Genomic DNA, 14,834 nt, shown 5'->3' with positions numbered 1-14,834 from the left:
GCGAAAGACCGCCCCATTTAGTCGCCTCTTATGACAAGCAAGGGGGTACTGAGGACCTATTCTAACCCGGATCCCCATGGGACTGTTACGTATAAGGAGTCGAATCCAGTTTTCGAAGTACACTGTATCACCGTGTAAATTACTGCATTGCAGAGAAATGAGAGACTGTTCGAAATCCAGGGCCAGAAATCCCCAGGTCACTGTTTAATTTTGTAGGACATTTTCTTCATTAAATTTTCCATACATGTACATTCTGTATTTTATTTCTTCGCATAACATTTAGTACACGTTTATCTAATAGCGAGTAATTTTTTGTCGACGATGCTGCCAAATCAAATCTAGCACAGAAAATATACGACTGTAAATATTTATTTTCTTGGGGGTGGGGTGGGGTGGGGTTGTTTATTGATATTCGAGAAGTTGTTACTCCGAAGTACCACAAAGTTTGGACCTGATTGACGCCCAGCCGAGTCAGCGTCCGCTGTGACTCAGCACCGTCATTTTAAAGGCCACGTCCAAAGATTTTAACAGTAGAGTTGTAAACTTAAACACTAAAATCCATGTATTGATCACGTAATTTAGAATTATGAATGAAATTATGTTGACTTTGAAGAGGAGTCCACAAACATGAAATTTTATATATTATTTGTGCTCAATTAAAATAGCTCCATTACCTTATTCTTTATTATCGCATTTTATTATTTCTGGTTCTACATGTAAATAATATATACACATTTTAATTGTAAAAGTATTTTAAGTATAATGATGTATCAAATTTACAATTATGTACACAGCAATGATTGATCTAAGTGTGCGGATTACATAAGAATTAAAAGGATTTAGCAAATATTCCTTCCCATAAATGACTGCAAACAAAGGCGTTGCGGTAATTAAACAATTTGACTGTACAGCCAAAGTTAAATAATACTAAAATTGAATAAAAGAGTAATGATCCATACTACTAAAACTGGATGGGAAAGGGATGCAGTGTCATCGTCGCGAAAGAAAGAGATGATTGGTTCTTAAATTTTCAAGGTCCTTCGGGTTTGGACGCCTACGGATCGATACTATGGTTAACGTCCATTGATAAAAATTCAGCCCCAGTACTACAGCATTGATTATAGCTATCGCCGTGCTATATAATGGATCGAAAAGAATTTTCAAGACATTTTACGAGAAAGTTTTTTAAAATTATATTCTGGGATCTATTGTAGGATTGCTCTTGTAATTTGGATTTATTCTATCAAAGGTATGGTTAAGAGATTCATGTATGTAACCATGAATATTGTACTTCTATTAATTATCTGTGGTTTAAAATGTGCAATAGCATTTTGAATTGTTTGTATATCATGGCGAATACTTAGTAAAAGAGGGAAATTAAATTTCAAGTAATTTCGATAAAATGAGAGGAGGGACAGGCCAATACTGATACCGTATAAATCTGTTTTAATGAAGTCACATTATTGTAATCCTGGAAAATATGTGGATGATTTTGGCTTGAAAAATAATACTATTACAATATACCCAAAGCCTAGCTTTTAAAGAAAAAATATTTGGTTTAGGACATATTTTGTTGATATACTTCAAAAGGACCCTCCCCCAATTTCAGACAAGCTATAGTTCTATTAGGGTTCGAGATACATGCATTAGAAGAAATATAAGAAGTGGCACATTTACGCCGTGATGGAGAGAGAGAGAGAGAGAGAGAGAGAGAGAGATATAACATGTCCTTGGTCTAATCTAACCACAGCAAATGATTCAGAATCGCATCACCCCACTAGAAAACAGACATCTTACATCTCGCATGATGTGTCATTTCACTATGCTCAAACTTCTGTTTCAGATATACATCGTCAAATTGTTCTATAGGTAATGATGCATTGTCTTGCATATGCATTCATATATATTTTGCCTATTTTAAAAAAAAAACATTTTCCGTTCCATTGTGTATTGTAAATAAAAAATAAAAATATACAATATTGCACAGTGTAAACTATAAAGACATATATATTAATATTAGTATATTAATTAAATACCTACCCTGTATGTGATGAGCACATACTCTTTGGACAATTTGCTTCAGTGTTTAGGTGACGAAATACCAGTTTATTTGCTGAAAACCAACATCATGGATTACTTTATCACTGGGTGATATTTGATAACTCACGTTTGCTATGACCCGCACGTACTGAATTACCTAGTGGTTAGTTCGTTTGCTATGACCAGCACGTGCTGATTTACTTAGTGGCAAGTTCGTTTGCTATGACCCGCACGTGTTGATTTACTTAATGTTTGATTCATGCACACGTGTTGATATACCTAATGTTTAGTTCGTGCACACGTGTTCATTTACTTAATGTTTGATTACGTTTGCTACATATTGCTATCATACGTCAGGAGTTACCTAACGATTTGTCTAATATCCTAAACACACACGTGATTAGTTTAAATGTTTGCACAATTTATTAATGGGTTATTTAATGTTTGGATGGTTTTCGCAAACGCAGGCGCACTGCTTGACCTGCAATACAGGGGCGTGGTTCTGTGACATCACTGATCAAAGCTGCATGGTATCTAATAGAAGTAATACTTCTCGAAAACGTGATATATTCTTTATAAATGCTACATTGTATATTTACTCCAAATCATAAAATATTAGTATTAATGGTACCGGAATTGGAACAATAATCATTTGAAATAATATCAGCTGTTGATATTATTTCAAATGATTATTGTGCTGCACTGATTTTTTAATATGAAAAGTATTCATTTTTCTAACTGTTTTGACATTTCTTTCATTTTGGGAACATACTTTAACCATTATTTAACAAAAAATATTCTATTCTGTGTTCGAAGATTCACATAACCAATGTTCTGTACATATATCTAAACGGTAGTGAAATTGAATGCAATAAATTCTTATTCATCTAGTAGTACTTCATCACTGGTCGACGTTTTTTGCATTGCATGCAAAACTTGTGGATAAGTTTTTACTACTTAATTTTGTGTATCAGAAATGTATGCATATATCTTAAGACTGAATCATCACCGATTACGTATGAAAAACGTCAAGACGACGAACTGTGATAAATCTTGTAAATCTTATAATTATTGAGAATACAGAATCGAGGACAAGGTTAACAAGGACTCTAGAATCACCTGAGGTTGGATCAGGGGCCTAAGAGGAGTAAGCTTTCCAGTTTAACGGCCACACCTGTTGTGAGTCCTTCGTGTTGATTAGGTAAACGGAGTAATCCCTATTCAAAATCAGTACAAAACGAAAGGTCTAACAATCGGTATAAAATATATCAGACAACGTTCACTTTAGTTAACGACTTTAATATATGTACATGTCTTCGAATGACACACACCCAATCATTATATAGAGATACAGTAGACTTAGTTTCTGTATTTTTCTGCGCGCGTAGTTTTCATAAAACAATATTGTTCATTGCCAACTCCAACAAGAATTCCAAAATCTCAAACAACAGGGAATGCTTACTCCTCCTAGGCACGTGATCCCACCTCTGGTGTGTCCAGGGGTCCGTGTTTGCCCAACTATCTATTTTATATTGCTTATAGGAGTTATGAGATTGATCACTCTTCGTTATCTTCGCCTTGCATGGTTCAAAATCAGTGTGAAACAACACACAATATTTTCTAATATGACAAAAAAGAAGAAAACAAACAGTGATCAATCTCCCAAGTCCTGTAGATAATACAAAATCTAAAACAGGGCAAACACGGACATTTGGACAGTGGAGTTGGAATCAGGTGCCCATGTACACAAATGTTCACATATGGATCCTTGTGACCTAATTATATTAAATAAAACGTACTATACAATGTACATTCCATCGATATAAAGAATTGATGAATATTTCTTGTTATTGAATTATGTTAGCAGTTGTTTGCTCTATCAGCGAATTGCGATGTGCCGGCAGATGCTAATGTACGTGTACAGGAATTTTGTACGAAGACTGTTCAAAATCTTCGTGGATAGTGATTTGTCATTTTGAATGAAAAGGTCAAAATAACAGACAATGATCAATTTCATGACTAAAGGTTTAATAATTGGTATAATAGGTATCAGACAACGTTCACTTTAGTTAACGACTGCAATACTTGTACCAATGACATGCCCCTGATTAATATCTTCGTAGTCTTTGGTGATCAGGTCTTTCAATAGTCTGTTGGAATTCCCATGGGCACGAAGTGTCCTCCCTTGTTTTTATATTCCTATCAAGCAGAATTTATTCAAAAACTTCTACATGAGAAAAAAACCTATCTTGCTGTTGCCTTTAATTTAGATATATCGACGTCGTTGTATCCATTAACAATAATAACTCTCATTCATATGTCGATTCGATATCTCCCTGTGACCTCAAAATAAGACACGACAGAGTCGTCCACTTCTGCTTCATACTTAGATATCTTATTAAACGAAGATACTAACGGCAAACTAACAACTCAACTTTATGACAAACGGGATAATTTCCGCTTCTCCATGGTCAACTTTCCATTTTTATGTAGCGATATTCCATTATCACCTGCATATGGTGTTTACATCTCTCAATTGATTCGATATGCAAGAGCTTGTTCTGCGTATGGTCAGTTTTTAAATCGAAGCAGGCTACTGCCAAACAAGTTGATGGTGCAGGGGTTTCAACAGTCTCGTTTAAAGTCAGCATTCCGCAAATTCTATGGTCGTTATAATAATATAATACAACCTCTCATCGAGTCAATGCTGTCTGACAAGATTCACACCATTATTAGACCATTCTTGGCACACTGATTTTGACTATGTATAACTCCATTTACCTGATCAAGATATAGGGCTCGCGGCGGGTGTGACCGGTCGACAGGAGATGCTTACTTCTCCTAGACACCTGATCCCACCTCTGGTGTGTCCAGGGATCCGTGTTTGCCCAGCTCTCTATTTTGTATTGCTTATAGGAGTTATGAGATTGATCACTGTTCGTTACCTTCACCTTTCTTGTAAGGAAGGTAAAGTAGGGCAAACACGGACCCCTGGATATGCCAGAGGTAGGGTAAGGTGCCTAGGAGTAGTAAACATCCTCAGGACCTATTTAACCCTGATCTACACGGAACGGATGATAAAGAGAAAAATATCTTGTATCCACGACCTTTTTGTATACATCTATAATGAATTTAGTGCATGCTTCCTTTTCTTCGGATCCCGTGGGGACCCGGTTTAGAATATGTCCTCAGTTCCCATTTCTTGTCGTAAGAGGTAACTAAATAGGGCGGTCCTTCGGATGAGACCGGAAAAACCGAGGTCCCGTGTTACAGCAGGTATGGCACGATCAAGATCCCTCTCTGCTCAAAGACTTACCGATCATAGGCCTAAATTTTGCAGCCCTTCACCGATAATGGTGACGTTTCCATATGAGTGAAAAATTCTCTGGAAGGACGTTAAACAATATGCACTTGTTCCTTTTCGTCGTCGTTAAAAGATATTCAAAATGACAATATATTGGGATGACATTTCATCCTGGTGTCCTTGGTTCATTCTATGTACATTGATTTTCACATACAGGAATATATACTGATTCCTTTTTATTATTTTTTTTTTGCAGGCAAAGAAAACCTAACCTAACTGTAAGGATTGTCTTCATTAAGAAATGAGAAAACTTGTTCCTTTATGGTGCATACTGGAGCTCTGCTCTTTGGCAATATCACAACACGAGCAATTGTTCAGGTTGACGAAAGACGGAAGAGCCAACTCAAATCATTCCAATACCGTCAATATTCACAACTTTCTAGAAGCTGAGCGCAGGAAAGACTACATTAGGCGACAGATCTGTCATATATTGCAATGCAACTCAAAAGCAGGACCACCTCCTCCAACTTCAACTCTGAAACCGCCTGTGCCGAAGGACAACATAGCTGATAATCCTATTCTCTCCGAGCCTGCAGGTATCCTTATTTCTAAGAATAGATTAACACGATAAAGAAATACTTCCTCACAATTCCTACTCGTCATTTGTACAATTCTCTCAAACAATTTTAACGCAGTATTAACTTCGCTTTTTTATTTGTATTCGATAATCTGCTGTAATTTTGTTACATTCCCTGCAGTTTAAATTTCACGGTTTTTGGTCTGTACATAGCGAAAAGAGTAAATTTATCCTAAAACGGAAACTAGTTCTAATTGTACCGGAGACCGTTAAGGATGTTCCCCAAACGTCCTCCATTTCAATAACAACAAAAAACCAAAAACGTGGTGTCATTGTGCTTCAGTACAATCAATCGTCATACAATCAAGTTGCTTGTACTCTGTAAAGTGTACTTATGATTGCAATATCATTCCATTTTTTTCTCATTCAGTTATAGTTTATCTAAAAATTAGCCGTCGAAATTGAACGCGCATGTGTGATTTTTGCTACTGACTAGAAATCTGCCACACATTGAAATCTCGCAATATTACAGATTAATACCAGATAAAAGAAATTAAAAATAACAATGTACGAGCATTCATGCACACGCAAATTTGATTTAGCATCTTTGGTTCACACCATTCATTAGGCAATTATATTGTAAACCTGTACACAAACATTGATTTTATCTAAGTCTTTAACAAGCATTCTGAGAGTATTGCATGGCAATACATAGTCCCCTACCGGTCGTAAAAATCAATGGACCGCAACAATGTCCAAAGTTCCTTGTGTAAGTTATGGTAAAGGGGAAAATTGGGGAACCAGGATAGAAATGGTTGGAAATCAACTACAATTTAGATACAAAGACTAGACCAGAACAAAAGACAAATTTATAACTAGGGTTAGGTCTTTAACCAAGTCAATGAACTGGAAAATGTTGGTGATCAGCAATACTTTAGCTACATTGTTGTATTATTATGCTAGATGTTTTCATGAGTGTAGTACTCTCATCTACATAAATAAGAAACTTGAATGTAAACTTTAAGGTGGTGTGGAGGTGCCGTCCACCATTCTATCCAATAAGTCTTGTCATTATCTACAATGTTTGCGTCTCCATATGAGTGCAAACTTTTCGGGTCGGACGTTAAACAATATACAATCAATCAATATACAATCAATATAGCGTTTGTTCTACGTTTCACGAAATGATTTGGATATTCAACCTTATGGTCCGACCCCATAATTCCTTTAAAGGAGTAACAAAAATAAGTTTGAAGCTTGCATATTATCATTTATAATAGCATTCTGAACAATTATTGCTCGATAATGCTTTGGAAAATATTCCTCTTTGAAGAGATGCAGAGCATTAAACTTTCGAACATTATTCCACTATTACAATGCATCTTTTATTACGTAATCAATGATCTTTGTGATAATATCAGAATTGAAGATCAAAACGAACAACTTTACTTTTAAAAATGCTTAACCAATTCGTTTTAGATTTTGGGATATGTAAAGGACATACTCTTGACCCCTCCTGGTCCCTTATATGATGGGCTGGTCCTTAAAACATGCTATACACTAAAAGCCAGTAACAAGTCTACAAAACTTAGGATATTCAGTTTAAAGAGCTGGCACCGGAATCACAAGGAAAACAAATAAAAGTGTCATTTAGTTTAGAATAACATTCGGAGCAGTTTTTGTTCTATAAAACTTCACAAAATATTTTTCATTTAAAAGATAGAAAGCATCCAAGTTTCTTTCATTATTCCTTATTATTATTAGTTATTAATAATAATCAGTTATTACGCAATTGATGTTCATTTTGCTTACATCAGCAGTTGCAAAACGTCAAAACAAACAACTTTTGCTCTAATAACATTTCACAAATTCTTTTTGGTTTTTGATTGATTGAATATTGAGCGGGGTGCTCGAGAATACTTCACTCATATGAGGACGTCACCACTGTCGGTGAAGGGCTGCAAAACTTAGGCCTATGCTCAGCGCTTAAGGCTATTGAGCAGGGAGGGATCTTTATCGTGCCACACCTGCTGAGACACGGGACCTCGGTTTGTTCGGTCTCATCCGAAGGACCGCCCCATTTAGACGCCTCTACGACAAGAAAGGGGGTACTGAGGACTTATTCCAACCCGGATACCCACGGGATTTTTGGTTTGTGAGATAATTAGAAAGTATTTTTGATTCTTTGAAGGGGCTGGCCCTAAAACTTGATATCATGGAGTAGCTCTTTCTCCTCTACAACTTTTCTTATACGTTTAACAAAAAGTGTTTAGTTCTCAAAATACATTGGATATTCACTTTTACAAGTCATCGCCAGCATTCCTTAAAATGGATTTTATTGAAAGTAGATATCAACGGCAAACTAACAACTTAACTTTATGACAAACGGGATGATTTCAACTTCTCCATCGTCAACTTCCCACATTTATGTAGCAATATTCCATTATTACCTGCATATGGTGTTTACATCTCTCAACTGATTCGATACGCAAGAACTTGTTCTGCGTATGGTCAGTTTTTTAATCGAAGCAGGCCACTGACAAACAAGTGGATGGTGAAGAGGTAATTTCGTTTACTTGATAAAGATATAGGGCTTACGGCGGGTGTGACCGATCGACAGGGGATGATTACGCCTCCTAGGCACCTGATCCTACCTCTGCTATATCCAGGGCTCCGTCTTTGCCCAACTCTCTATTTTGTATAGTTATGAGATTGATCGCTCTTCTTTATCTTCATTTTTCACGCAAGATAAAATTTGAAGATGACATATTTCGAGAGTCACATTCTGTCAAATTATTTTCTATAATGCTTTACAAGAGAGATAGAAACATCAACGTTTCGCACAATTCATTCCCTACGAAATTCTTTTTTTGTTTTTTTTGTTTACGTAATCAGTGATTATTTTGCTGTCATCAGCAAAACGCTAACACAAGCAACTTTGCTTCAATAATGTTTTACCAACTCTCTTTAGTTTTAAAGATATTTATACAATACTTTTGACACCTTGCGATTCGTTGTACAGGTGTTGTCATTATCTACAACTTTTATCCTATATATCTGTTCAAATTATGTCTACTGCACTTTTTCGAGCCCTACCAAGCGTTGGAAGAGAAAGACCTTAATAATAACAACATAATGAGAAACAGTAAAAGCAATATGTTCCCCAAACTTTATTTGGGGAACATAATTAGGCTGTGTAAAGTGTACGTATGTTATTGGTCATTTTAATTTAGTAACATATTTTCCCTCCTTCTCGTACACTGATCATAATAATAGGAAGACTAGATGTTGATATTTTGTCTCTTTTCCCACCAGATTTTACAAACGATACTAGCTGTATGCAGTTCCCCATACCAATCGATTATCTGGACCCAAATGTGAAACTAGGTGATGGAGATATTCAAGTTTTCATAAAAGTGAAGAAACGAAAAAATAGGAGAAAACGAAAGGTTTCTCTAAAGGTGTCGCTCATTGAGGACAGCAGTAATCAAACTGTAATAGCCAGTAGAAAATTTAAGCTGAGAAAAACAGAATGGCAAAATATTCATCTCCCATCAGTTTTAATCAAATCTATACAGCGGAGGAGGATGAGGGTTTTAAGAGTGTGTATACGTTGTATCCGGTGCAGAAAGGTGAGGGTGGAGTTTCCATTGAAAATAAGATCCAAGAGAAGACGAAAGAAGAAGTCACGTGGTCGAAAAATGAGAAAACGAAAATTGAGAAAAAATCGACCAAGATTGTTATTGTTTTCCAAAAGAGTAGAATCTTCTGTGAGAAATCGCAGACATACGTTGAATGACTGTAAATGCTGTAAGCATGCCCGTTTTGTTCCATTTAGTAGTTTACAGTTACCTCATGAAGTTGCATTTCCCAACGGTTTCACTTATGAAGAATGCACACAGACCTGTGAGAAAAATAACGTCATGTTGCAGAGCTACAGTGCCGGAAATGATCCCACTACATGTAACTCAGTGGAAAAGAAACCTCTTAATCTGAATATAAAGTATAAAGATGGCATAGAATTCACTCTAGCTATACCAAACGCTAGAGTAACCAAATGTCAGTGTCATATACAATGATAAGTATTAGTTTGATTTGTTTGCATTAACGGGTAATTGCATATACAGTATTGTTTGTTTGGGTGTGTCTGTGTGTGTGGAACTCTCTGGAGTCCGCGGATAAATAACATGTTGTGATTGGACGGTTGCCTTGAAATGTTAAATGTTGTTCATACGCACTTGAAGTGAATCTCCCCGAGGTGAAAGTTGTTGTATTAACTACCGAATTATCTCTGTCACTTTACATTTGTTACACATATACTGTTGGCTCAAAGTGTTCTCCAAGTGTACATGTTGCTATTTTTTTAAGATTCTGTATGCCAACGTGAAGTACTATTTTTATTGTATTTCGTGCGTCTGTATTATTGTGATAGGTGACGGAATGTGTTTACAGTTTTTATACAATGACTCAGCTTCATTGCTATTCTACCGAATAATCATGATTTTACACAATTTTCATTTAGTTTTCACATTGTAGTTGATAGACTGGTATCTATTTGTCAATCACAATCTTTTTTGCAATGTTCGTCTTTTAATTAAGTTTATTTTCTACAAACACAAAACGTTGAATTCAATGTGTCCTAGAGAACGTGGTGTTGGCCACTGCTTTATATTTCCCATGGTCCAGACCTGACTGTCACCTCTTGTGATACAAAATCTTTTATTATTGGTGGGAAACGATTAAAAGACACCTCACAAAAAAGAAAAGAAAAAACACTTTAATTTCTCACGGACAATTTCACACGCAGTTTGCTCTTTGGAAGGCGATTCTTTTCTGAAAATTAAATCGAACTTATCTGCCCTTCTAAATGTTTGCAAAATATTCCACAATTCGTTTTAAGTGACGCATTAAATAAAGATAATGGCATTTATCCGATGGCAAGCACATGTGATGTTGATATTACATCGGTTATTGACACGTATACGCACATGCGCAATCAATGCACCACCATGTAACGTCCATGATGACTGTCACGAAGTCTGTATTACTCTCCAGTTTGACGGCGCCAAGCCGTAGCTCTTTCGTTACATTAAAAGTCACTGAAACGTAATTTCTTAGCTTAGGTTTCACAACATATCCTTACTATGGATTGGGAAATGCAATTACGATTTTTAAATCATATATTGCTAAAAGGTTGCATTCGTTCATTAGGTTAGCTTTTATTTTATGAAAATCGTTTTAGGTCATGTTTAAAGACATCCTTCTTGGGATATTCATCACGATTATTTATTGACATTGAAATGTTTGCCGGTGTTATTCTAATGATATTATTTGTTACAGAAGAATTTCTGAATTTTATGATTATATACCCATTTTATGAATGGAATTGTTTTATGTGATACTATATATATATATACATGTATGATACGCAAGATGGCGATTATTATATGTTTGCTCCAACTAGTATTTCCTTAACTCGAATCCGATAGGTGTTGGCACTGTAAAAAAAAAAAAAAACCCACCTCACTGCTACAGCCCCTTGCGTCATGCATAGGTCTAAATTTGTGCCCCTTTATCTACAGTTGAAGACGTCTTCAAGGATATCTGAAGAGACGTAAAATAAAGAAAAACAAAATTCAGAAGATAGGGTGTTGACACTAAAAGCATGCATTGAATAGTAAGGTGGTCATCAAAAATGAAAGATGGATAGAATTGAGACGAAGTGTACCAAACACATTGCAGTTTTATATTCTGTAATGTAAAAGATATATATTTTACAATACTTTATTTTCGCAATCTTTCCTGGCCTGTTGTACAGGGAAACATGATTTTGGTAAAAACACAATTTGCTCTGAATGCATAAACTATTTTTTGTCTGTGTCATTTTACCCGTTTAGTACTTGATTTAATTAGACATCAGATAAAATTAAAGGTAATTATTCAACATTTTTGCATTCATTGAGACTATCTAAATTTAATTTGTCAGCATAATTTTACAACAAATTAAAATTGTGTACATGGTACCTGTAACAAATATTTTTGTAATTGGGGGGTCATCATTTTTCATTTAAAAGGAACAAAAACAAGGGGTAATTATGCTCTTATGTACTGCGTATAAATTTGTTCAGTTTATATCATGTTCGTATTATATTGTTTCTGTTTATCATAATCACATGCGCATCATTACTTATTGCCAAATAAGGAAACCATTTTAATGAAATCAACATGATTTCAAATTCATCGGTAAATCCTCATTGACGAACGCTTTATTCACTTTCGTGACATGGACAAAATTCCTGATCTTACATAATTTCAACTTAAACAATGCAACACAGTGATAATGTAACGTGATCATTTAGATCGATCTCGTTTCTCATATTCGTCGTAAATTTCTGAAACTCCACTAATCAGTAAAAGGTGCTCGTCTAATGGTAAAAAAGTTAAAGAAAGGTAAACTATGAAGAAGGGAGGTGTGCTTGCTAGTGTACTTTATCGGCCGGGTTCGGTATGTCTCTCGTGTACTCCCATTAGCCGATGAATTATGTACATAACGCAGGTCTAAAATCTCCCTCGACATGAATGGCCTCTTCTCCTTTACTTTGGGAGAACCCCGCCAAACGTTTGCATGTAATATTTCACCTTCTGCTTTTCTCCGAAAGTATGCACACCATTAGGTGTAGTTAAGCGATCAGAAAAGCTAAATGAAATAGTACGGTTAAAAGAATAGGAATCTCGCTTCCAACATGCGCCTGGTAATTTCGCTGTCATTGCTGCCTGTCGAGTTTCATACCGATTGTTAGGCCGTTCTTGGCACATTGATTTCACTAGGGATTATTCCGTTTACCTGTTTAAGATATATAAGGCTCACGACGGGTGTGACTGGTCGACGGGGCATGCTTACTCCTCCTAGACACCTGGTCTCGCTTCTGGTATCCAGGGGTGTGTGTTTGCCCAACTCTTTATTTTGTATTCCTTATAGGAGTTATGAGATTGATCACTGTTCGTTGTCTTCACTTTTCATCATTTGATATCGGGAGATGAGATTTATGAAAAAATTACATTTATAGATATGAGCCGAGGCAACCATTCAAATCCTATATTTACCGTATAGCGGTTTTTTCCGTGGGGTGATAAACTTGGCTTATTTTAGCGGTTAGAGATCTTTCCGCCAAAATTTCACTCGCCAAATATCCACCCAATTACGATTTCAGTATTTGTAAGAGAGATAGTTTTCCCTATCCGCCAAAATTGATTCCGCTCAAATTATTAGCATACCTTTGATTCAGCAAATCGCCAAATTTTAGGCCCGCGAAAAAACCCTGTTATACGGTTAAATTTCGTGGAAATAGTATGTCATGGTATAGTATCAAACATTAAATTTCGTCTGAATTAAATTCCGTGATTTTGTGTTCAAACAATCATTCAGGGGTGTGATTTTTCCTCTTTTCAGAGGAAATCCTCTGATTTGCTCAATTTTTGAAAAAATGTAACATTCTGGGTTTCATGTTAAGTGACAGAAAATGATATTTTTCCAGGTAGGGTGAGGTGTTTTCCTCTCATTTTGACCAGTTTTCCCTCTGATTTCTGGAGAATTCAGTCACATCCCTGTTCATTGATATTTGAATTTTTGAAACTATAAGAACATCAGCAAAACATGTATGTTTTGCAAACTGCATCTAAGAAATGAACTACTTCATACGACGAATGACTCGCACAATGGTCAATAACTGTTGAAATATTGATTATAAATATGATATATCATCTGAGTGACCTTGATCGTTACAAATTGACTTTGACCTTTGTCTGAAAACCATTTGCCTGATACCTGTTTACGTGATAAATGATCAATACCTGTTCAAGAAAGGTATGTGGTCTGCGTGACATTGACTTTTCCAAAATGACCTTGGCCCTAAAGTCCCTGTCCCAATGAATAATTGTGATCAATTTCTGATAGAGGTTTTAAAAGATACATGTATGAGCTGGGACGGACGGACGGACGGACAGTCACAACAGCGACTCTATGTTCCCACGAAAAAAATTCAGGGAGCATACGATTATAATTAAGAGCTCCTGATGTGAATAACGGAACACTGCATCACCTTTCATTATGTATACTGAATCCAACAACCTCAAAACACATAGAGGTCGGTATATATAGCGTTGCAAAAATGATATCAGATGTATGAACCCGTACATAACTGAGCAGGAAGAGGACTTGTAATTGTTTAGTTGATACATTTGTTTTGTTTCTGATGTACAAGTAATAAATGATGGATTTTAAAAGCATTTCTTCAATTTCTGTTGTTCTTGTTGAATAAGACAACTCCTACAACCCAAGTGCGTTATATTTACAGTATATGTCTTTGTTGCTTTAGTTCAAGCGGTCTTTTGCCGTTATTGTATAAATTAAGAATCACATGTTTTGGCTATATAATGCATTCACTGCAGGCACTTTCTCGTCCTTCACTCATCTCGGCTCGGTTGAATGTTTGGACTGACGCCTTCACCGAATCTTGGAGCAGTTCTTCATAATTCATGTCTGGAAATTTACTTTCAGCTTCGGCCGGCTCTAGCAATTACTATGCACTTAAGTGACACTACTGTTTGCTTCAAAATAAGTGATTTGAATGCTAAACTAACTGTCTATCACTATTACATGTAATGCTGCATTAGTTACCGTCTCAGAATGTAAATCCTATAAAATAAACTTTCACTAGATACCGATATTCCTAGAAGGCGGCAGTCAAAATATTCAGGCGAACCGAATCTCAGCCGAGATTAGTCTTTTACAACACTATATTAGACTCTGCAGTTGAAATAAAAAATATGGAGTTCCTCATTGACAATATCTTCGTGGTCTTTGGTGATCAGGTCTTCCAACAGTCTGTTGGAATCCCCATGGGCACGAATTGC

General features: G+C 36.0%; 1 protein-coding gene across 3 annotated transcripts in view; it reads left to right on the top strand.

Moving 5' to 3' along the window:
* LOC125665599 (uncharacterized) overlaps window positions 1-14,207 on the top strand; it is a 44,299-nt gene extending 30,092 nt beyond the window's left edge. For 2 of the 3 annotated variants that reach the window (XM_048898312.2, XM_056152329.1), the window contains 2 exons: window positions 5,601-5,940; window positions 9,237-14,207. In XM_048898312.2, the coding sequence (XP_048754269.1) occupies window positions 5,646-5,940; window positions 9,237-10,000 (1,059 nt within the window). In that variant the 5' untranslated portion in view covers window positions 5,601-5,645 and the 3' untranslated portion in view covers window positions 10,001-14,207. Of the gene's footprint in view, window positions 1-1,138; window positions 1,250-5,600; window positions 5,941-9,236 lie in introns of those variants that run through there. The other variant, XM_056152330.1, reaches the window with a different exon arrangement.
* The last annotated feature ends 627 nt before the right edge of the window (window positions 14,208-14,834 follow it).

Source organism: Ostrea edulis, chromosome 10 (assembly GCF_947568905.1).
Source record: "Ostrea edulis chromosome 10, xbOstEdul1.1, whole genome shotgun sequence".
In the NCBI taxonomy this organism is placed as follows: Eukaryota; Metazoa; Mollusca; class Bivalvia; order Ostreida; family Ostreidae; genus Ostrea; species Ostrea edulis.
This window is presented reverse-complemented; position numbering and strand designations above follow the sequence as displayed.